Genomic DNA, 24,750 nt, shown 5'->3' on the forward strand with positions numbered 1-24,750 from the left:
CTAAGAGGCAAGTCGAAATTGTAGTTGGAACAAGCAGTATAATATCATGAATAAATTGGGCGGAAACGGTTACTCAACAAAGGTTCCCAACACCAGGATCTCTGAACATGACCCCAAACCAAGTAGAATTGATTGCCAGATTTTGGACATCAAACAAAAGCATGGTTGGGCCTCCGGTACTGAAAGAAAAGAGTTTTTAGTATAGTATTTAGGATAGTATAGCCATGTATGAGAAAATGAAATTTCGAAAGCACATTGAGCATAATATGTCCTCATGTTTTTACTCCCTTTGATTCCCAAACAGTTCAGTCAGGAGTCTGGTTAGCTGTAAAAATGTGGATGTTGCATGTTCATAATCATATAATATCTTCATCTACTCTGTAGACCTGTATGACACTGATGGTCCCCTAGAAAGTAAATGCTGCAGAGCTTTTTACAACCCTAAATATTTGTAAAAATTGTAAAGGACCCAACCACCCTGAAACCCAGGCCCACAAAGCAACTGAGGACTAAAAACTATGAATGGAACAAAACCAATATTAGGAATCATCCTAGTATCCCAGTACATAATAGAAATCAATTTAGGGAAATGTACCAAAACCTAATCTAGAAAGTATTTTCCTCCTATATCCCTAATCTGGTCAAAAGGCTTTTCCATATCTAAAGTTACAATAGCCCTGGAGCCAAAGTCCACATGGTTGCTACAGGTGAAAAAAAATACCTAAAATTCAGTGTTGGTTGATATTTTATTTTTATTTTTTTTTGGGGGGGGGGGGGGGGCATTAAACTTTTCTGATCAAAGTCAACCAAAGCAGAAAAAAAACTGGGAGACCTGGTTTTAGTTTTATCCCTGTTTATTATCAACGGAGTCAAATTAATGCACCACAAGGCAAAAAACAGATGTAAAAGAAGCCATATTGTATGTGTTATGTATTATTTCTTATTTTGTTTGTTCATGCACACATCATTTTTTTGTAGATGGTGTGGGGTATATTTATAAAGCAATGAATCTGACATTCACTGAAAACATTCCCTGGTGGAGAATCAATTACTGCTTTTGAAACACGTGGACCTGAAAGATTCTCCACCAGTGTATGTCAGACTCATGACTTTTGACATAGACCCTAACGTGTGCTTGTAATTGTTTTTGTCCTTTTGTGAATGCCTATTCAATCGACAAACTATTTACATAATCACTGTTTGCATTAGCAAAATAACATTGGAAGAATAGGTGGACATTGGAGCTTATGTTTCCTCATCTTAATTACTTTCCACGTTCACCTATACATTAGTATGTCATTGGTAAAGGTAAGTGACCTACTTTTTGTGTGTGTGTATATGTATGTATACAGAACTGTTCAGAAGAATAGCAATAGTAAAACCATGACTAAAGATCAAAATCCTTATCATAGCTTTTATTTCCATACACACAAATGCATTGGAAACACTGGGCATTCTGTTTCAAATCAAAACAAAAACTTACAAAATTTCTACATGCTAGTTCTAATTGATTTCTCTTTGAAAATGGGTAATTCCAGATATTGTTTGAAAGAACATCGTACTTTGATTTAAAAAGATGATTGGAGAGGGGAAACATATAAAGAAGTGCAGAAAAGGCTGCTCATCTAAAATAATCACCAAAACCCGAAAGATGTGGAGGAAAATGGAAAACTACCCTTCGAAAAAATAGAATAGCTTAATACCAAAGCCAATGATCAGCTCCAGGAAGATCGAAGAAGGTCTAAAGCAGACCTTCTAAAGAAGAAACTTTTTGTTTCAGGGGCCACAATGAGTTTTAAAATTTGACAGCTGGGCTGGACTAGTATTGGATGGATGGAAAATGTACGAATTGATATAAATTATGTGTAAAAGTGTGCCAGATTAAAAAGCTCAATGGGCCATAATTTGCCCATGCCAGGTCGAAACTTACCTGTGAGTATGGTTACAATTAGCCTGGCTTCACACAGATGTCTTCTATCGGCAAGAAGCCCCCCACAAAGTCCCAATGTTGTAAAAAGATGTTTTGAAAAGGTTACAGTTTACTGAATTCAAGAGCGAGTACACTGTGAGGACAGTAAAGGATGGTGGTGCAAACATCATAATATGAGGATGTTTCTCATACTATGGTATGGCATACTGAGGACCATGGGTCAGTTTGAATATATCAAAATAATTGGTCATGTTGTCTTATGTCGAAAAAGAAATGCCCTTGAAATGGGTTTTTCAACAAGAAAATACAACCAATGCACTGTTTCAGTTCCAAACCAAATTGGCGTTATGTTGCCAGCCAACAATTTCTGGACAATATTCCAATTTATGAGATGACATAAACCAAACCAAGAAATGCAGTCCAATCCTCCTGGGCTAGAATACCAGTTCACAGGTGGCAGAAGTTGGTCGCCCCCATACAACACAGATGTGCCGCAGTTCTCAGAAACCGTTGTTATACAACTAAATATTTCAGATTCAGAGTAAAGCAAAATCTTGACACATTTTTCAGTTTATACAGTGACTGAGTTTGTAAAGAAGTATGCAGACACTGCTATCATTTTGAACAGCCTAATATTGCCTTTTCTTCATTTTCTGTCAAGGAATACCACAAATATGATCATTTTTTCTTTATGTTTTGACTTGGAAAAGAATGTGCAGTGTCCTTAATGCATTTGCATATAGAAATAAAAACTAATGTAAGGATTTTGAGCTTTATTAACTTTTTAAGCACACTGCTATTATTTTGTGTGTGTGTGTATGTACAGGTGATCCCTGAGTTACATACGAGAAAAGATCTGTAGATTTGTTCTTAAGTTAAATTTGTATGTAAGTCGGAACTGGTACATTATTTTAATAAATGGAATAAGGACAGATGTTTGTCTCAATATCAATATATCAAACAAGTATAATTTTAAATCATATTAGGCAGGCCAAATCAGTTACTGTAAAAAATGCTCACTATGAGTTAATCACAAACAAAGCAAAAAAGAGTTTGTCTTGGTCATTTAAGAGTTACAAGAGGCTGCAGAAAGAGTTCACTCTCTAACATCATCAACAGCCTCAGCTGTGTTTAGCAAAAGATTTCTTCTGTAAGTCATGCAAACCGCCCCCCTTTAAGTCTCCTTTCTGCACAGGAGCGAGCAGGGAAGCCCGCGTCCGTATGTCGGATGACTATATCTGTGTAAAAAATACACAGTGGAACCTCGGCTAACAAATTGCCCTGCTAACAAATTTTTTGGCTAACAATTTTTTTCCACTGTTTAAGAGACTCAGCTAACACCGCTTGATAACATACTGCATGACGAGTATACAGTACTCCCTGTATACTGTATCAGAAAGTGAGAGCGAGACTAGTTTACATACGAACGGGCCTTTCCTGCTGCTCGTGTGCAGGACAGAGGCTTGACGGGGAGAGGGGCGCAGTTTGCATAACTTGCAGAGGAAATCTTTTGCTAAACACAGCTGAGGTTGACCAAGACAAACTCTGCAGTAGTTTCTTTTTGCATGTCAAAGAACAGCTTGCTTCAGCAGTTAATTACTGTCTAGACTCTATAAAGTTTTGCTTTGTAGTTAACGCACAGTGAGGATTTTATACATTAACTAACACTATGTTGCCTAATAATATGTTGAGGCTGTTCCTAATGGGAGCTGGTTCACCTTAGCATTTGGTGAGTTTGTCCTTTTATTTTGTGCTTTTTACTATTTTTTATAAAACATCTTTAAATTGTGGCAGCATCGAGAACAAATGAAAATATTTTTTATAGAAACCAATGGGTAATCACGTTTTGGCTAACAAAGATTTCCACTAACAAATGTGATTCCAAAACAAATTATCTTTGTTAGCTGAGGTATCACTTTGTGTGTGTATATATTCATATATATTTGTCATTATTTGTTTACAATAGCTAGAGCATAATAATTTTGCATGCACACATTTTTGTAAATGAACATAATGCTTTAGCTTTTGCTATGGGTCCATTTTTTGTTATACCTTTCTTGTAATTTAGGGCAAAGGAATACATACAGTACTTGTAGGGGCAAAGGAGACATGAAAACAAAAATAATTTTGCTAAATGTTAATTTAAAATAAATAAATAACTGAAAAATAAAGGCTTAAAAAAAGAAAAGAAAGGAGCCAAAGAAGGCTGATTAGATTTAATGTGTCAAATGTTTTTTTAAGATGTAGGTACTGATCACTACATATGTAAGTACTGACTACAATAAAATGAAGGGTGAATGTAGTCACTGGCTTTTAAACACAGTTTGAGGTGAGGGTATAAACTTAGTATGGGACATGTGGAAGGTCACAGTCACACTAGCCGAAGAAAAATGGTACACCCTGGGTAACACTGTTTGTCTGCTAGCCACCTCGATTTCAGGACTAAAGACTAGTGTGAAGCTCTAAAAAACTGCAAGAGGGTAAATAAACCTGATTAACCTTCCATGATTCAATCTGCTACTTATTAACGCCCTCCGGACAGTTAATGGTTCCCTTTTCACACCAGTATTATCAACATTCTTGGATCATTGATGCTTGGGGTTCACCACTGCCTATTTTGGGGTACCCAGACCTAAACAAACATACACCTTTAATAAAATACCAGAAAATGTAACACCAAAGTAGTCTTATCATTCTATAAGTCAAACCTGACAGCCTTTTCTTGAGAAATGGTATGTTTTACCATACTCAGTGTTTACTTATGAACAAGAATACACACAAGTGCAATCTGAAAAAAAGGTTGTGGGGCTCGGCACCAGAAGGTTGAATGGCATAATCACAACTTGGACAGAAGTTGACATATGAATACAATATAAAGGAACTGATTGGGAACGTAAATGGTGCCTACACTTTACTAATAATGCTAGTTTTTATACTTTGGTGAATTTTCTAGGTTCACTTAAAGCTGAACCCTAGGTAGATATTAAAAAAAACTGAGGCATATATTTATAAAATGTATTCTAAATGGAAATAGTGTAACTACTTGAATTTTACTTGACTTAAAACTTAACTGTTTAACTTTCTGTACAGCTGTGTTGGGACTGGGAGGATGGGGGCAAACATTTGGGGCCAGTCATGGTCTTTGTGTTCACCTGTGCTAACTGGAGGAACAAAAGCAGAGTGATGATCGTATCAGTTTTATACTTACACTTCACACTGACTAGGGAGGAGACCTGCTGGGTTGTTCGACTGTAGCAGAGAAAAGTCTGGTTTCTAAGCTGGAGCTATATGTGCCATGTATGTATTTTATATGTGCATTTAGCAAAATACCCGGAATTTAGCCGTACTGTCACTGGAAACAATCACAAAAGATTGACAAATCTTTAAGGATCAGGCATTCTATGTTTATATCTGCCAAGACCAAGTTTATGGTCTAGATAGAAATGTTTGCATCCTAAGTGATTCTCTGAAAAGAAGGAGCAGTTTTAGGAACTAAATTTAGTAATGAATTACCCCCTGCCTAAAATTTTCTGGGGGAAAACACGCCCAAGGTAATTTAGATAGCCCATTTCTGCTCACACAACTCGTATTTTCTGAATAGTCTTTGATGCAGCAGTCCATTTTTTGTGGTCCTGTCATTTAAAGGCAGATTGATAAACCAATATATGTGGATAGAAGCAACTGATTACTTACCACAGAGTGCTGAAGGTACAAAAAGGAAATTAACACGCCTGGAAATTTTGGTCAGGGACTTTATCCAGGGATTTTATGTAACTGGAGTGACGTTCTAGAATCATGGTATAGATAAGTATTCACTTCTATAAGTATGCCTTCTCCAAACTTTGTCAACTGGAAGTTCACAAAGAAGTGACCAATATTCCATCTTCAGGTGCAATAACTTAGCATGTCATATTAGTTATTGAGTGACAGATCCATTTAAAGAAAGAGATTATTTTCTATATTCTCAGTAAATTCGATTAGTCTTGTAAAGATTTTCACTACGGTCAGTATAAAAACATTTTTACCACCTAGCATCACCTATGTCCTAGCATGAAAGACAAGTGAAAAAATGTCAGCCACACTGACATTTGTATAGTTTTATTAATGTGAGCCACTTCTATGGGAAGGACAACAGAAGTTTCCAAGCCAGTAGATTTTATTTTAGATTTAGGAGATCCAGTCACTACTGCGCTTAAGGAAGAATCTTAACATTTAGTGTTAACAGACACCTTCACATTTTAGTGCAGTTGTCCAGTAAGCAATTCAAGAACTTGGGTGGGGGAAATACACCCTAAATAAAAAAAAAACCTAATACATTTTTGCTGCTTATCTCCTTTGCCCTTCTTCTATCCCCATGCTGACATTCCTGCTGTTAAAATGACAGCTGGAATTTTCTCTGTATCACATAGCAATAGCAGCTGTCAAAATGCAGATTGTATTTAGTGTATTGACATTTGCAGAATATGTAACAATTGCTAAGCAAAGCTTTGTTTTTCCAATAGATCAGGGAAGGGTTAGCATCTCTAAAGAATTTATTTTTCTGTACAGGGGACAAATGCCTAGCGGGAAATAAATCTCTCCATAGATCAGCAACTGGAGTTGGGTGAGGAATGTACATCACAGGGCTCTTTTATGTGACAATGCAAGGCCCAAATGTTACAACAAACACCATCCAAAAGGCATATAAATATAAAAATTCTGTAACTTTATTTTAAATGCATTAGAGTTATAATGCAATAATGATATCAAGTATAAATTAGGTTGCTTAAGATGTTACAATGCTTCAGACGGTAACCTCCCCATCTGTGCTCTCTTCTTCTTCTTCTAGAAGGCTGTAAGAGGCATGACTCTGGAATGGGCGCTGGAGAGGATGTGCCAGCAATCTTGCCATACAGTTGTGAAGCTCCAGAGCAGATCCAGTTATTGATACCTCATATTTGTAGCTAGTACCTTTTGGATCCAAACTACTAAAGAATCCAAACACATCCTAAGAAAGAAGAAAAAATGGTATAAATGGTCTGGGTGGCCAAAACTATATCCAAGACTATTTTGTGTGTGGTGAGAGAAAGAGAAAAAGGCACACACAAAACATACAGTCCAATCACCAACATCAGAATATAAAGAAACTTTGCAGAGGTTATCTGAAAATTGCAATTTAATATTCTGCAAGAGTAACATAGTAACTTCAACTATTGCATGTTCAAACTGAGGAGAGGGAAGGTGAGATGTAAGTGAAGTGGAGTGTAGAAGCCAAATGTAGGTGCTAGGTGGGGTAGCAGGGTAATGAGAAAAATGTGGATGGGGGGGTGAAGACTTAACTTTTAGAGTTTATTTATAAATCATTCCCCTGTCAATTCTGCTCATGTTTGCTGACAGGCTTTCAAACCCCTCTGTTTCTAATTCCAAGGCATATTATTAAAACAATGGGCCTGATTTATTATAGCTCTCCAAGGCTGGAGAAGATAGATACACTTTCATCAGTGAAGCTGGGTGATGCAGCAAACCTAGAATAGATGATGAAAACATTTGCTAACAAATAAATTACTTTTAGGAAATTAATTTCAGGTTTGCTGGATCACCCAGCTTCACTGATAAAAGTTTATCTTCTCCAGCCTTGGAGAGCTTTAGTAAATCAGGCCCAATGATTCATTCTGCCACCTAGTGGCCTGTTGTCAAAAAGCACAGCATTCAGATGAATGTATGGGCAAATCTAGGTCAAATTAACATGGAAATCATTTTCAAATAGATCCCTTAATATTAACAAATAACTCCCTTAATATTAACAAATAACTAAGTGCAGTTGTCAATTAGCCAATTCAAGACTTTCGGTGTGCCCTAAAACAAAATGAGCTCCTACGGCATAACTTCCAAACCCAAGGAGGGTAAGGGGACAGACGGCAATTTGACTTTAAATATTGCACCTTGTTTGTATGGCTAAAATAAGTATAAGAGTGTGACATAGGATACTTTTGTGAGATCTGTCCATACAAACAGCAACAGTACAAGCTATAGGCAAGGCCCCCACAATTACCTTCCAGCTCATTTCTTCTTCATCCGACCCATTGTGGATGTAGACAACATCAAAGAAGAAATAAGGACACTGAAGCATTTTCTGTAAAAGAAAGATTACACATAAAATAGTATTTAATACTGATATACTGTATTAATTCTAATTGTAAAAACATTAAAGAAAAAAGTTTAACCTAATGCTTCCCAGAAGTAAAGGAAATTTTACACTGTAAAGCAAACTGGGCTGTAAATTGTGTACCACACATATAAACATGCACACACAGGCAGATTGGGGTGTGGGGTGACACTCTTTATGTCACACTGAAATCTATTGCATTAGTAATCAATATAATGATAGAACATTGATCTGGTATGCTCATTCTTTCATAGATCGACATTCTGCTACTTGTCATTATAAACAGCATGGTGTTCTTTCATTGACTGATGGATTTAAGGTAACGCTGAATGTCAGATGTACTGGCCAATGGATGCACTGTGGTAATTTCATAACTGGAGTTCCTGGCTCATTATGAAGTCTTGATGTTCCTTCTGCATTGATAATAACACAGAATAACAGAAACTAAATTATTAGATACAGGGAACCCCTCACATAATAGTCATGGCAAGCGAACAGATTTAAAACCTCACCACTATAGAAGCCAGTCAGTGAGTAAACTTACCAACATCAAACTTGAAAGGAGGGGGAGTATTTTAGTTATACACATCAGATCGTTTGTGTGCTCCAAACTTAGACAATCTGGCTCCATCCTCTTCAAGAGCTCCTGCCTATTGCTAGCAGATACCAAGGTTTAAATATCCCTTTTGTATTCTGCTGTAGCAGCCCCCGCCACAAGATTAGCATATATGTGTTCCTGGGAGGCAGATTTGGGCTTGACAAGACGTGGGATCAGGAGGAATGGAGTGAGATAGCTTACTCTGCCTCTAAGATCTCGTTGAATTCCTCAATAATTGAAGCAAATTATAAAGTCATGTTAAGCTGGTATCTAGTTTCGGATCGTATTTCTAGATACCAGCCCTCATCTTCTGTATTTTCCTTCAGAAGCTGTGAAGTTAGGGGTACAATGGAACTCATGTTAGTCGTACCCCATAGTGCAGGGCTTTGGTCTGAAGTATTTAAGCTTGTCTCTTCAGTTTTAGAAATTAAGGTGGAAAAATCCCCTGAGGGTGCTCTGTTTAGTAAGATCAAACAACCACTACCTAAAATTGCCTAAAAACTGACCATGCATATCTTGCTTGTGGCCTGCATAACACTGGCCAAGGGGTGGAAGTTGGCTACCATTCCCCTAGACCCCATTTTCTCAAAATTAAATTAGATCATGGTAAATGACAAGCTCACTTGTACACATTGAATAAATTTGACCAAGTCTGGGATCCCTGGGTGATGTATAATACCAAATAACCTAGTAACACATCAACATTGAACAGCTCCTTAAGAGCAGTTCAGCCTTGGGAAGGTCTTCTCCCCTACACCTCCTTCTCCCTTTGTGTCTTTCATTACTAATAAACCCTCAGTTCCAAGGGCTCAATAAACCAAGGCAGTAAACCCCAGGTAGATAGATCAGTAATGGCCTCAATAGTCTCAGACTCATTGGAAATCTCAGGGAGTGATTGCCTTAAGCTAGCCAATCAGGACTCTGAGGATCCACCTAGAGCAGGGGTCTGCAACCTGCGGCTCCGGAGCCGCATGCGGTTCTTCAGCCTCCTTGTTGTGGCTCCCTTCGGCTGCCGCGGGGAGATCTCTGATGGGGGATCCCCTTTCTCCCAAGACACTGCGGAGGAGGGGGATTCCCTATCCGGTGTTCTAATGAAAAAAATCTACCAGTGAAATAAATCTACCACGGGGCGTGTACAAATGGGTGTGTACAATGACATCCCCCTCCTTTGAACTCCAATTCCTCTGGAATGAGATGTACAAAACCAAAAATGTAGGTGCAAGTGGGGGACACCTGTGACTAACACCCCCTAAAATGTAATTGTTAGGCTATCATCAGAACATAAAGAACTCTCCCCATCAAAAAAATCTACCCTGTTACGTTAGAAGCCTCCAGCTTCTAATGTAACAGGATGATACGTTAGAAGCTGGAGGCTTCCAGGGGCATAGTTCAGTGTTTAATTTATTTCAAAGTAGGCCTACACATGCACACTTGTTGTAACAGGTAAAATTAAAAAAATATTAAAACTTTTAAAAGTTTATAAACTGTGTTATGTTTTGCGGCTCCAGACTATTTTTCTTTAGTGGAAGAGGAGGCAAAATGGCTCTTTTGATAGTAAAGGTTGCTGACCCCTGACCTAGAGTCATCTCGGGAATATACTCTACATAGAAATGAACTGATATCTTTGGGTAATTTGTAATGGTCTATCTGTCCTGTTAAATGTTCTGTTGTACACTTTTATACAGGCCTACATGCAGGCAATGTCTGCAGCACGTTATTGTTCTGTCATTCTACCCTACCTAAAAAATGATTTTAAAGGTTGGCATAAGAACCTAAATGAAAGCATGCTGATTGATATACGTAGGCTGCCATTGCTGACGGACCCCTGGCTGGCTGGCTTTATGCTTTACACTGACCCAAAAGATGACCCAGAAGTGACTTCCCTTTGACCTTCCCTGCTGCATATCTGTGGTCGGTGACTCACAGTATTTAATGTACCAAAGTCAGAAACAGCCTAATAAATAACATTTTCAGAAGCTCAGCAATCACAGTGTACATTTTACTTTATTGGCAGATTTCACCGCCCATCACCTCTTGAGTTAAACATCCACACAAACATACAATGAGTTACCTTCATGTTTTCAGTGAGTGTGAGCTGGGGCTGGGTGGCTGGACGACTGTAAATTAGAATGATCCTCACTACGTATGGAGGGGGAACAGTCTGCACATTCTCAGTGACCGGAAATTCAGTCCTCTGCTGTCTGCACCAGACAAGACAAAAGGGAAGATTATGTTTTATTACATTTTTCAAATGTATTATTTTACATACTAAGGCCCTTAAAAGACCTTTTGGTTAAAACTTGTTTTTTCTAATTATGAGAAAGGGTCATGTCTTCACAAATGTTAGATTTCCTATCAATTCCAGTTTCAGAGGGGAACACCTCAACGATAACAAAGATAAGTGAAAAAAAGTGCTAGAACCACTGTAAGATTTTTTTTTCTTTTGCTTGTGTCCTTACAGATTTCCCCTTATTTCCTGACTTGTAAAATCCGAAAATAAAGGACCCCTCCCCCCTCATTTTTTTTTGGCTAGACATACACCTTAAATTAATATGCTGCTGTATATATAAATAAGTCTGGTTTTAGAAACCCTACAGAAACGATAATCCATGTGATTTTACAGACGTAACTGTAACCCTACAAATCTTATATGTTGAATTTGAATTGATAGATTTTGATTGGTATTTCACTCAAGTCAAATAGCAAAACATGATTTAAAATGATTTCCTTAGAAATTTTAGATGTTATATAAAGTGCTAAAATCTTTATTCTTATTTCCTGCAATTCCCTACACCAAAGCGTCCAGACTGGGAATGAGACAGCAGACCAATTAGAATACAGGGAGAGACCCAATCAGTGTGCTGCTGCTCTGTTACTCTCCAGCTGACAAGCAGATGACTGGCCCCTCACCAAGCTTCACTGCTTAGGACATTTAAAATATTCAGATGACAACCAATCAGGATGGGTAGCAGTGCTGACATTCAATGATGTTTGCCTGCCCTGGAAGCACCTGGAAAAAATGTTTACCACTCCTGAACTAATAGGCAGTCAATTACAATCCTCAGATTGTCATTTGCTGGATCCACTCCGCTTTCCTGCATTTTGTAAATACAATACACTATTGTTCTGTGATTAGAAAATTGAAAGAAAGGTTTAGGGAGATAACAAAAACCAAGGCTGCGTACACACAATACAACAATAATTGTTGTTGGAAAGGATCTATCACTGCTGCGGTCTCTCCCCCTTATTTTCATTACAACTGCTTGTCATTCGCCGTTCGAAGATCCACCACGGATGGAAGAATCTATGAACAACGAGCATTGAACACACGCCAGACTCTCCTCTGATATCAGCCGAGAATCTGACGTGTGTGCGTAGCCTAACAGGCAGACTGAGGTATCTGCTGTTAGCTTCAACTATGTATTTAACGAATTTCTTCGAGTCAACAGTTCCCATTTTAGACATTTTGACAAAGAGATCCACATTGTCATTTTAAATACTTACATTAAGTTAAAAAGACCTTCAAGATCTGGAGTTCTGGATTAAGGAAATATTAATAAAAAATTATATTGTCCCAAACAGTTCTCTATTCTGTTATACAGTGCAACCTACAACATTTTCTAAACTGATTTTCTGAAAACCAGAAAACACAGCATTTGAAATGCATTCCTCTGTCATATTAGACGACTGACTAGTTTTGCACGACACATCCATACATGGGCACCAGCATACCGTACTCATACCCATTCACTACTTTACAGCAAAAAGTGGCACATACTTCCAGTAGTTTAAAGCAACTCACCGACTCCCTTTCTAAAATACAATAGATAATTAGAAATGATAAAATAAAAGCAACATACTTAATGTATTTGCATTACTCATTTTGGCACTGGCAAAGGTTGCTACCTTGCAGTTGTTTGTTGGCTAATGCTGAACTTTCCTTCTAAAATACCAACAGTCCTCCTCTTTTGCAAGTCAATGGTTCAAAACCAGCATATTTTCTCTACAAATTCTAAATTATGGTCCACAGGTTCCAGATGATTCCACAAAGGATACTAAAGGACTCACATATGTTAGTTTCCAGATCATACAGACAGCTGCAAACCTCCCGGGGGTCGGAAGTAAATCCAGACAACTAAAATGACAATGACATTAAAACAAAGTTATATAGGATTCTGGCATCAGGACAGTATACACTGACACCTGGCGAACAACCACAACCTAGTTCTTAAGCCTCACATGGGTAAAACCAATCTATTACATAGGAACAGACTGAATGAAAATGTGATTGCATGAAAGAGGGCACTGAAGCATATTCACATTGAGTCTAATTTATTAAGGTTTTACAAGGGTGGCGAGGATACACTCTCATCAGGGAAGCTGGGTGATCCATCAAACCTGGAATGGGTTTATTAAAAGTAATTTGCTATTTTTTACCAATGTCTTGAATCCTGGACCCAATCCATTCCTGTTTTGCTGGGTCACCCAGCTTCACTGATGAAAGTGTATCCTCTCCAGCCTTGGAGAGCTTTAATAAATCATGTCCATTATGTAAGATGTACCTCTTCTTTCCCCACCCTCAGGCGACTCTCCTGGCACTCCTAAATTACTGAGACTGGACACAAAATTCCCATTGGTGGTAAAAGTACTTTTTGACAGAAGACTTATAGAGCCCTGTTTATAAAACAGGCAATCTGATGTTCCCTCACACATTTCCTGGTGGGAATCTACCATGTCAATATGTTTCAATGGCAGAAATTGATTCCCACCAGGGAATGTTTAAGGGAATGTCAGATTCCCTGTTTTATAAATAGTGCCCAAAGAGTCTCATCTACCAAAATAAAAACTACCTTCATAGCATTTTCCCACCTTAAACTTTTAAGGCTTCAACAGTGCTTCCTGAGGCTTCAACCTGCTTTGTAGAAGTCTCCAGGCATTAAAATATAGAAAAAAACATTTTTACAAGAAATAATAAATAGAAAAAGAAAAATCATTGTCCCAAATGCTGAATAAAGAGAATGTGACTCCTATGTAAATAAAAAGTATGAACTATATAGCAGGGTGATAGGAGGATAAGCCAGGGATCTATTATATTACTCACCCACATAGCCTCATTGTTTGCCACCACCAGAGCAAACTCATGCCTCTTGTCTATCTTGTGCTTTGTCCTAACAAACATCTCAATCATCTTCTGAGAAGAATTGAGAGCATTGGCTTTAGACCTAACGGGATTAAAACATAAATACCTTTATCATCATTTTAACTATACATAAGATATAAAACATGTTTACTTAGAGAATCACTTCAACAACCATCAAAGAGAATTCAATATGAGAGATGTTCAGGGAGGACACAATTTTCTTCTATGTGTCTGCCTTGAATCTAAGACAACAAACACCCTTCATACTGTCAGACTATAGAATAGAAAAAAGTAAAGTAAGTGCAATTAAATTCTATTTTCTTCTAAATTTTGTTCATTACATCAGTTACAGAATAAATGTCCCTTCTAAAATTATGTAGTCATCCTTTTGAAAGCTTGTGTTAAAACTCAAATGAACAAAAATGCAGAATTGAGGAAGGCCAGTCCACCTGAAGAATGCAGATTCCGGGTCAGGCTGTAGATTAGAATAGCAGCTTGTGTATACAGAAGTAAAAGTGGCACATTCAGTCTTTTCAAGAGGTTTCCAACTAACAAGCTGGACTAGACAGACTGGTTGATTGGAGCTATATGATCATTGAGGTTTAATGTAGATAAATACAGTGGTACCTCGGTATAAGTCCGCTTTGGAATAAGTCCTGTTTGGACACAAAACATCTTGCTTGGTATACAACCTTTGTGCTAGAACCTGTTTGGGTCAAAATGAGTCCTAACACCGCGCGCTACCCTTATTTACCTCTCTCGAGACAAAGCCATGACTGCCCACAAGCGTCAGTACGCCAGTTGCTACCATTTAGTGAACAACCCGCTATAACTCTCTGTGAATTACGTAACATCTCCTCCTTTCTCAGCACCATCCTAGTAGGTACTCGACTCTTCTCAGCAAAGTAAAGTGAGGTTAATTTTTCATTTATTTTATCTAATTGCTTTTGTATTTATGTATTTTAGTATTAAGCAGTGTTTAAATTATTTCAGACAGCCCCATCAATGTATAATATGCCAATAACAATAGGATTTTTTTTCACTTATGGGAAATTATTTCTTATGGGAAAAATTTGATTGGTATAAGTCCTGTTTGGTATAAATCCAAGGATCTGGAACAGAGTAAGGATTTATACCAAGGTACCACTGTATAGTGACTCACTTAGCATTCAAATAACTTCATGATGAATATAAGCTTAAATATTGTGGAAAGGGAAAAAATACATAAAAATATGCATGCTCAAAAAAGAGGTATGAGCAAATAAAAGTCAACTATTCACGCTTGGAAAATGAGATTGAGAAACATATAATTTTTCCCCATTTGCAGAAAAATAAATCACATTTTACACAGGATTTTTCCTTTTCTCTGGATCAAGATAAGGGGTTTTGGGTCAGAAAGACTTTGTTTCAGTATTCTGTACATGTTTCCAGAAATTGTTAAACTACAGCTACCTTTCATAACATGTTTTTTTTTTATCAAAATAAAGCCTTCACCTACCCATTAAATGATTCCAGTTTCTGGGAGGACATTTCTTCAGACAGATCCAGACAAATAATCTGAAACAATAGAAAAAACACAATAAATGAAAAATGATCAGCATGATGCCCACTTAAGAATTATTGAGGATATTCAAAAAGAGTGGGGGGGGGGCACCATCTTGGATGTGATGTCAGCAGCCCAGCAGATTCAGAGCTGTCACTCATAAGGCCTGATTTAATAAAGCTCTCAAAGGCTGGAGAGGATTCACTTATCAGTGAAGCTTGGTGCTCCAGCAAACCTGGAATGGGTTTAATAAAAGTAATTTGCTATTTGTTAGCAAATGTTTTCAGTCCTATAACAGATCCTTTCCAGGTTTGCTGGATCACCCAGGTTCACTGATGAAAAGGTATCTTCTCCAGCCTTGGAGATCTTTAATAAATCAGGGCCATTGATTCCCACATAGTATTTCCCTTCACTCCTCCCCTGCCTGCTACATAAAAGGTAGATTGAGGAGCGTGACTTTAAGTGCTAATTTATTCAATTTATTTATCAAAGGGTTAACTGACCATCTCTGCTCCAATCTGCTATTGCATTACATACTGCAGAAGCCATGAAAATCTCACCACTATGGACTATTAGGGCCCAAGAAAGTCATATGAGATGAACGCCAACCACAGTATAGCTGTTTTTTAACTATGGTGCCTGACAGATACTACACTGTGCACTGGGGGTGATGGACCAGAGAGTAGGAAAAGTAAATACATCACCAGAGGGCCCCCGCTACACACTGAATGGGATATTATTTTCAAGCATAGGTTTGCAATATTATTATGTCTTGATCCAGTGCTTGGCTTACCCCTTCCCAGCACTAGAAATGATCATAACATCATGATGATGAAGGCAGAATTCCTGGTTCATGTTGAGGAATTTGGTGCAGTGGGTGGTGTTAATATCTACATAGCACAAGAAAGTAACAATCTGGAAAGATGTTTTTCCCCCAAACTACAGTAAAAATAATTTTATTTTGAGGAAATTTGTAAAAGTTGAATACACCATTCACACCAACTTGGTCTTAGTTCAATCACCTGGTTCATTTTTTTACACTATTGTTCCTTGTAAGGTTTTAAGTGCGCTCTCTGAGCTGGAACAGCGTATAAACACCATTGGAAAAGTCTCTTATTCTGTCTAAATGTCACAAACCACTGAAAAATAAAGAAAACAAGAATCGTTTCACAAAGTCTACACACCACTTTTTCCGGGCAGTTCACTCTGGGAGTTTTTATCTGGTATTCTGGAGGTGGAGGCAGGACACAAGCTGGAGGAGCAATGGCTGGTGGTGAAGGGTCCTCTGCCTGAGCTGCCTCCCCTTCACCCTCACTCCTACTGCCCACAACAGGCTGTGAAGGTGTCTCCTTGTCTTCTGCTCCTTCCGGGTTGGAACGAGTGCGGGGTCTTTGCTCTACTGCACGCTCCCCATCATCTGCGGACTCTGAGGTGTCCATGATGCAGAGTTCTTCTGTAGGACTATCCAGCTTTGTGGCGATGGGGGGGGTTAATTAACAATAATGAGTGGCAGTCACTTTTGGTTTAAACCTACAGGGAAAGAATGCAGATTGAAACATAGATTTAATAATTATGTCAATGTAAAAGAAGGATAGAAAAAGTGCAGGGATTTTTTGGCAAAAGCGATTTTTTTATGTATTTGTCTTCAAATAACTAGTGTAAATTTAATTTGTTAGGCAGAACAATACACATACACCCCAGACCTGAGCAATCAACACACATACACGCCCCAGACCTGAGCAATCCACACTTACATACCCCAGACCTGAGCAATCCACACACATACACACGCCCCAGACCTGAGTAATCTACGCACATACACACGCCCCAGACCCGAGCAATCCACACATTTACACACCCCAGACCTGAGCAATCCACACACATACACATCCCAGACCTGAGAAATCCCAGGGTTCTCCCCAGGCCCTTTTAGCTGGGCGCACCACCCGGCACTTTTCAGCACCTACCCGGCTGTTTTTGGGTGGTTACTAAACAATTTGGTCACAATACAGGGGCTGCCACCCACCTACAATTTCTTCCCACCCAGCTTAAAAAAATTTCTGAGTTGAGCACTGAATCCACACACATACACCCCCCAGACCTGAGCAATCCACACACATCCTGAGCAATCCACACACATACACGCCCCAGACCTGAGCAATCCACACACATACACGCCCCAGACCTGAGCAATCCACACACATACACGCCCCAGACCTGAGCAATCCACACACAGACCTGAGCAATCCACACACATACACACATCCCAGACCTGAGCAATCCACACACACATACACACGTCCCAGACCTGAGCAATCCATACACACGTCCCAGACCTGAGCAATCCACACACATGCACATGTCCCAGACCTGAGCAATCCACACACGTACACGCCCCAGACCTGACTAATCCATGCAATTTAGGCTTTGAGTTGGAGTAAAGTTTTAATTTGAAGTTTTTTTATGATCACGCAGGGAATTTTTACAGAAATGGCCAGGTGATGTCCCTTCTGCAACAATGCATCTTACCTGCCTAATCGCTTGTGCAGCGTCAACTTTGGTTGCCAGGAAAGCCCAGAATTCCCGGCTTTCCTTGCAAGTGCCAGGATGAATGAACTCCCACGCAGGTTGTCATGCCGGCCAATCAAGGTAGCTGAAGATCGTCCAGAAGTGAAAGAGGAGAAATAAGAGGCTGGAAGGCAGACCAGTTAGTAGGTCTGGGCTTAATTCCGCTTTATATCAGAACAATATAAACAACTCAGACCTGACCAATACACCCACTGCTGACCTCAGAGCCACCTAATCTATACACTTTACACCCCAGATCTGAATAATCTGCACATCTCAAACTTCAGATCTGACCACTACACACCTCAGACCTAACCAATCAACACACCTCAGATCTGCCCAGTACAAACACTTTTACACCTTATATCAGACAAAACTATAGCACTCAGAGTCAATAATAATCTATGCAATACCTGGTAAGTTTTCAACAGTTTGACTTCGTTACTGCACACAGGTAGAGAAAAATATAAGCAGGTTCATCACCATTTCCAGCTTCACATTCACCCAGTTCCGCCCTCTGTAAAATCCAAGCCTCGATCTGGAATTTGGTTGGCAGAAGTCAAGCCTCGATCTGGAATTTGGTTGGCAGAAGTCAAGCCTCGATCTGGAATTTGGTTGGCAGAAGTCAAGCCTCGATCTGTTGGTTGGCAGAAGTCAAGCCTCGATCTGGAATTTGGTTGGCAGAAGTCAAGCCTCGATCTGGAATTTGGTTGGCAGAAGTCAAGCCTCGATCTGTAAAGCAGCCAAGCTTCGATCTGGTCTGTGCACAGCCTCGATCTGGGAGCTGAGCAACAGGCAAGCTTTAGCCAGATTTCTGCAGCTTTATTACTTGTATTACTGTATTAGTAGCGAAACACCATTACTACAACAAAACCACACTTACAAGCATAAAGACGAGCTAGGCAGGTCACAGTTTCCTCACAGGTGACTATTTGCTGGTTGTCAGAACCTTTAGGAAACAGTTCAGAGATTCAGGGCTGCTCACTATCTGCCCTGTGATTCCTCCACCACACATGCTTCTTTATGAGGTAAAGAAGGGCCTCACCAATTAACCATAAAACTGCCCTGTGCAGTTTTCTTCCAGTCAGTAAAATATGGGGAGAGCAATAAGTAATGAGTTAAACACATGAACAGTGCTCAGTGGAGTTTCTCCTCTGGGAATAAATTGATGGAGAAGACAATTATTTTACATCTCTCTGGCAGATATCTGACAGAACTCCCTAATAATATTATTTTTATGTTGTTTGTGAGCAGGTCATTACCTGTGTGTAGATCTCTTCATACTCTATATTTATGGTTTTACATAAGCTCCTAGCAGCTTGTCCCTTGTGAATTTTCCTGCCTAGGTATTTTATTGCTCCAGGAAAATTCCACTTATCAATACTACAATTCTGAAAAAAACAGAAAGCCGAACCTAATAGATTTACAATGTAAGGAATGTGGGGAGAAAGGCATTAAACTAGATTAAGTTTGACTTGATAAATTAAGTGACTTGACTTGGAAGAATTCTTGGTGACTTGGGACTCAACTTGGACTTGAAGGGTGACAACTTAGTCCAACTTCTGCTTTTTTTTTTTTTTCAATATTTTTTTTTGAGATTTTCAAAAAATTTTACAAACAATAAAACAATCATACTGTTAGGAGATTCTTATCTGGCCAGCGACTCCATGCTGTGTGCCATCGCCATAGCAGCAGCCCCTGCTTCCCTTTAGTTGTGCAGCCTGATGTAATTTTTGGCATCCCCAGCATCCATTGTTAGGCTGTGCACAGCTGAAGGGGATTCTAGAGGCTGATCAGCTCCTAATTTAGTCCTGCACTGCTATTGGCTGCTGGGACTTTATAGCCTCTCTGCTCCAAGTCACCAGTGCCTGTTATAGCGTATAGCTGGGCTAATCTGTGCTGAAGTGTGGTTTCATCTGCTGTCCTTGCCTGTTCCTGACCTATCGTTTGTATGCAGCCTGTACCGACCTTTTGCCTGTGACCCTGACTCTGCTTGTGTTTTGCCCCTGTGTACTTCGTTTGGTGGACGAATATTCTGTATATGACCACTGCTCTGTATTCTGGACTTGTCTTTGTTGGAATCTTGGTACTGCTTTATCTGTGGGCTCCTGGCTTGCTGCCAGCCCATCCCCAGACACCATCCCTGGCGCAGTAAGTCCTGGGGGCAACCGAGTGCTGGGAGATGCAAGCAGTCTCCCGAGGCTGAGCGGGGGCTTGCTAAAGGTGAAGACTGCGGTGTTAGATTGGGGCACATAATAATAACTATTTTGGAAGAGAATCGGAATGACTAATAGCAGGAACAGCATGTCATAGATGAAGCAACCTGCGATCTAAATCTGGGGAAGCATGATGGTCCAACCGGGGTGACCATACTTTATGGAATTTAGTGTTATTGGAGTCATTGACAATGTGGGTTGTTTGAACCTGTCCCATAAACCCAGCGCATGCGACAAAGTGGGGTCTTCCACTAGTGGTCACTTAGTAGATGGTATCCATCCGCACCGAAGGCAGTTCCCTTGGGCCTTTGGGCCCAAATTGGGATATCCTGAAAGCGGTGAAGCGCCACCAATGGAGCCAATTGAGCTGCCAGCAGATATTCATAAAAATTTGGAACTGATAAACCTCCTGATAATTTAGACCGGTATAGTACCTTTTCAGAGCCACAAGGTCTATTGAGTGGATATATAACTTGATAAATAGATGACAATCTGGATGTAATTTTAATCCCTAGATATGGGTTTGCCTCTAACCATTGAAAAGCAAAGTGAGTTTGCAATGCCTCCACTACCAATGATGGCAAGGTAACATTCAATGCTTTTGATTTACTATAATTTACAAACAGTCCAGAAATCTCAGCAAACGTGGACAATAAGGAGCCTAAATTAGGTAAAGTTGTGACAGGTGGTGTGAGGGACAACAATTCGTCGTCGGCAAAAAGCATAATCTTATGATCTATGCCAAAAACTTTAATGTCGGTCACGTCCATCATTTCCATCTCTGAAGGAGCTGAATATAAACCTGACAAACAAGAAATTCCAGTGGATTGCTAATGACCAGTGGATTGCTAATGTCCAGTGGATTGCTAATGAGGCGTTTGGTGGTAGTGCATAACGAAATTGGTGTAGCTCTCTGGGCTAAATTGTGCAACCTTTTAGCTAGCAGGGTGCCTGGTTTGTTACTGCACTGATAATATTTCTGCTTAGTCCATTGCAATTGACATTCGGCAGATTGGTTCAAACATAAATCCAACCTCTGCTTTTAATGTTAAGGTACAGTATGTCTCAAGGATTCTCAAGTTAGTTCTAGTAGTAGTTCTAACAGCTTACAAACACATAATGTTTATATTAGAAAGGTGACGGAATGGCAAGATCTATTCTCATAAAACAGCACAATGTCTGTGCAGTGAACTTAGAACATGAATTTCATCACAATGATTAAAGTTACAGAGGTGAATGAGTGCTTATTTAAATCTGATTTTCCTTCTTGTTCAGAATAGGTAAATTCTTTAGTGTGCATAATCTGAGTTTAGGTTCACTTTAAGGTTACCTTTTTTTTGTTCTGTGAAGTTTAAAACACAGTTCTTTAAATAAAGAAAACACTATTATATAAATAAATAAGTTGCATATAAAAATCATATAACATTTTCTTACAAAGAATTTACGTCAAATAAAATATTCAACTAATTAGTCTGTAATTTATATATTCATTTGATCAATACAGACAGTCTCCACCTATTTGTTTTGTAACCTTTGGATTGTCATAAATCTCCTTACTCTAGGAGCACACTGATGGATCTTTCCAAAATGATCCAATATTTGGTTGTCAATCCATTAGTAAGATTTTCTTAAAAATATTATGCGGTTCACTTCTGCTTGTAATAGATCATTTAAACTGGAGATATTTCCTGCATCCCCTGAAACCTCTTTTCCCATTAAGTAAAGTCATTTATAATAAGCATGCACCAAATACTCCCTAGTTTTGGGTCCATTTTGCCCCATAGTTGTGCTTTAAAAAGAAAGCAGGGTTTTCCAGTTTATGTTGATCGGTACATTTGTTTGTCCAATGTTTGACCTCGATGTTCAATTGCTAAATTTGAATCCCATTGAAGTCAATGACAGAGGCAAATTTGTCCAACAATACGAGTATAGCACACAGCTCAGCCAATACAGTTGGTGGACTATGACAACTATCATCATTCACTCTCTGGATTGGTTGTGCCCTTCACTATACCAGTCATTGGGAGGTATAGCATATGGCATTAGGTGGCATTATTGCCTTTGAGAACTATGTGGGCATCATCAGACAGTAGATCACCACAAAAGAATCTTTCTGCATCTAGGACTCCAAGGACTGAATGAAATCCCACACACATGTGTGGTAGTTACATTATCCAGTCAATACCAATCAAGATTCCCCCTCATTTGGCAGAGGAGTGGAAGAAGATGGCGGCACCCACAATGAAGCAAAGACAGGTGGGTGTAAATAAAAAATTGCGCTATAGAAATAAAGGATTTGCCTAATCACGTTTTTTATTTTCTGTATTTACAGTAGTTCCACTTTAATATATAAGTAGTTACCTAAATGGTTAAACTTACATATTTTCACTGTAATCCTGTACTTCCTCACTGTGACTAGAATGTTGGTTTGATATATAGGGCCTAATTTATTAACGTTCTCTAAGACTGGAGAAGATAGACTATCATGGGAGAACCAGGGTGATCCAGAAAACTGCAGGCATGGAATGCATTTCTTAAGAATCATTTGGTAAATGTTGGCAAAATGTTTTCATTTGTGAACCAGATCTATTCTAGGTTTGCTGGATCACCCAGGTTCTTCCATATTAGTCTTCTCCAGCCTTAGAGCGCTAATAAATAAGGCCTATAGAGAGAAGAATATAGGTCTCTGGCTAGGTACACAGTGACAGATTCTGCCTGGCAGATGAACTGACAAAAGGTGACAAAATGCTTTTTTTTCCCACTGCTCCCACTCTGAATAGGATATAATCTAACTATGGTATATGCCTGATACCAACACTCATGTATTGTGGTATAGGTTGTAATGTGTATTTTACACTGAAGACATTGCTTTGGGTCAAGTTCAGGTGGGATACCTATATGCGTAATAAGTAGCTGGGAAATTGGTTTGGGTTTTTTGTATGGTATGCCATTATAATTCTACTTAAACCACAAGCTTTCTAAACAGCTCAGGTTCCAGAAAGAAGAGCTTGATCTAGAAAGCCTGCCATTTTCAATGACTTGTGTAGAAAATAAAAGATATGACTTAATATTTGTGAGGTTGTCTGTACTGAGACTTCACGCTGACCTCCATCCTCAGGAAGCCCCTTCCTAGTCGAGGAATGTCCGTGTCCCTTGATCACGTCCTGTTTCCTTCTCTAGTTCCCAGTCACTTGTGAACTTGAGCACACGATGGACAACTTAAACATGAGAGGTAAGTTTAAAACTTTTATCTGAGGTGAGTATACTTTTTTGGGGCTCTGTAGTGGTTATTTCTTGCAATGCAATAGCTTTAACTTTGTTGTATTATACATATTTCTTCTTATTTTATACATTGTGCAAATGTACAGTATATAATGTTTACAGGTTTTGTTGCTGACACTATTTCAGTTTTTATAACTGTTTTAATTTTTTCTGATTTCTTTTGCATTTCATTATATCATTTTTAGAAATGTAACTGAAATTCCTTACACAGATTTACAAGTAAATAATCTGCTATAATAGGTGCTGACATATTACCAGTGCAGATAATACGTGGGTTTTAAAGGACAAGAGTAGCCTACTCAGGAGGTGCAAGTAGATGACCAAGAGATCAGAACAGAACATGCAAATGTGATGTGGCAGGGAAACACAAAATATACATGTACAGTATTTAAAACTATGATATTCTGTAGATGTCAGACTGTGTAGTAAAACACAGACAGACAAGATGTAATTTACACACACAAAGAAACAATAGGCAATAAACGGGTTATTATGGTGGGCTTCCAAAGTCACAATTGTATAATACAAATATAAAGACATTATTATTCATTTATATAAATTTAAATAGGAGATTTACAGAGACAATATGAAGTATGCCTATCCGGTCAATATTATGATTATAATTTGCTATTTAGTTCAAAGGGTACAAATTATGTGTTACTGGAAAAGACAAATGTGCAAACTGCAGTAGTGTTGCCTGTGATATTGGGGTCAACATTAATTCCTCATAAAAATTTCCCTCATTAGATATTTCTTAAACTGACAACCAGTATCCTTCCAGACGTCTAGTTTGCAACACTCATTGTAAAAGTTTGAATTTTGTGTCTCCAGGTGTCATAAAACTCAGATAATGCTAGTAAAGTGGCCTCTGATTGAACTATTATATGAATAATCTTCATATTTCCACAACACCATTCTGTATAAAGTATTAGTTGGCTGATTTGTAGTTGAATCTTTATGGTGAGCATTGTGAGACCAGAATTTGTCTCCTAGCCCTCAAGAAAGCCTGGAAACCATATTTAGCCTGTTCTGGTGAACCATAAGTCCCAGACATGCCTAGTGTGGTCTCTGTGAACTCCTTATTTTGTGGTGAATAATAATCTAGGGTTTGGCATTTCATAAAACTGTACATGTGAAATTATTAATAATGGCTAGAACAAGGGCATTTTGGAAGTGTCCACTAGCATCATAATCCATGTAGAGACTGTCCCCTGCTGTCATTGGATTTTTTTATTAGTTCCACCTCTGTGGTTGGCATACAAAAAGCCGTGTAAGTCTAGCTCCCACTGATTCCATCTTGTTGCTATGGACAACAGCACTGACACATT

The 24,750-nt window shown here is 38.8% G+C and overlaps 2 protein-coding genes across 3 annotated transcripts in view; one reads left to right on the forward strand and one right to left on the reverse strand.

Annotated features, from left to right (window-relative positions):
• Window positions 1-6,614: 6,614 nt before the first annotated feature.
• On the reverse strand, window positions 6,615-18,490 carry BABAM1 (BRISC and BRCA1 A complex member 1). Its single transcript, XM_072404684.1, has 9 exons — window positions 18,338-18,490; window positions 16,541-16,886; window positions 15,312-15,370; window positions 13,775-13,895; window positions 12,730-12,808; window positions 12,178-12,202; window positions 10,745-10,874; window positions 7,962-8,042; window positions 6,615-6,917 (listed from the first exon to the last, which is right to left on the reverse strand). The coding sequence occupies exons 2-9, from the start codon at window positions 16,793-16,795 to the stop codon at window positions 6,714-6,716; spliced, it is 954 nt and encodes a 317-aa protein (XP_072260785.1). The 5' UTR covers window positions 16,796-16,886; window positions 18,338-18,490; the 3' UTR covers window positions 6,615-6,713.
• Window positions 18,491-21,846: 3,356 nt separating this feature from the next.
• Window positions 21,847-24,750, forward strand: part of USHBP1 (USH1 protein network component harmonin binding protein 1) — a 28,250-nt gene continuing 25,346 nt past the window's right edge. Inside the window, exon 1 of one of the 2 annotated variants that reach the window (XM_072404685.1) lies at window positions 21,847-22,396. In XM_072404685.1, coding sequence (XP_072260786.1) covers window positions 22,295-22,396 — 102 coding nt within the window. In that variant the 5' untranslated portion in view covers window positions 21,847-22,294. Of the gene's footprint in view, window positions 22,397-23,328; window positions 23,373-24,750 lie in introns of those variants that run through there. The other variant, XM_072404686.1, reaches the window with a different exon arrangement.

This window comes from Pyxicephalus adspersus, chromosome 3 (assembly GCF_032062135.1).
Source record: "Pyxicephalus adspersus chromosome 3, UCB_Pads_2.0, whole genome shotgun sequence".
NCBI classification, from domain to species: domain Eukaryota; kingdom Metazoa; phylum Chordata; class Amphibia; order Anura; family Pyxicephalidae; genus Pyxicephalus; species Pyxicephalus adspersus.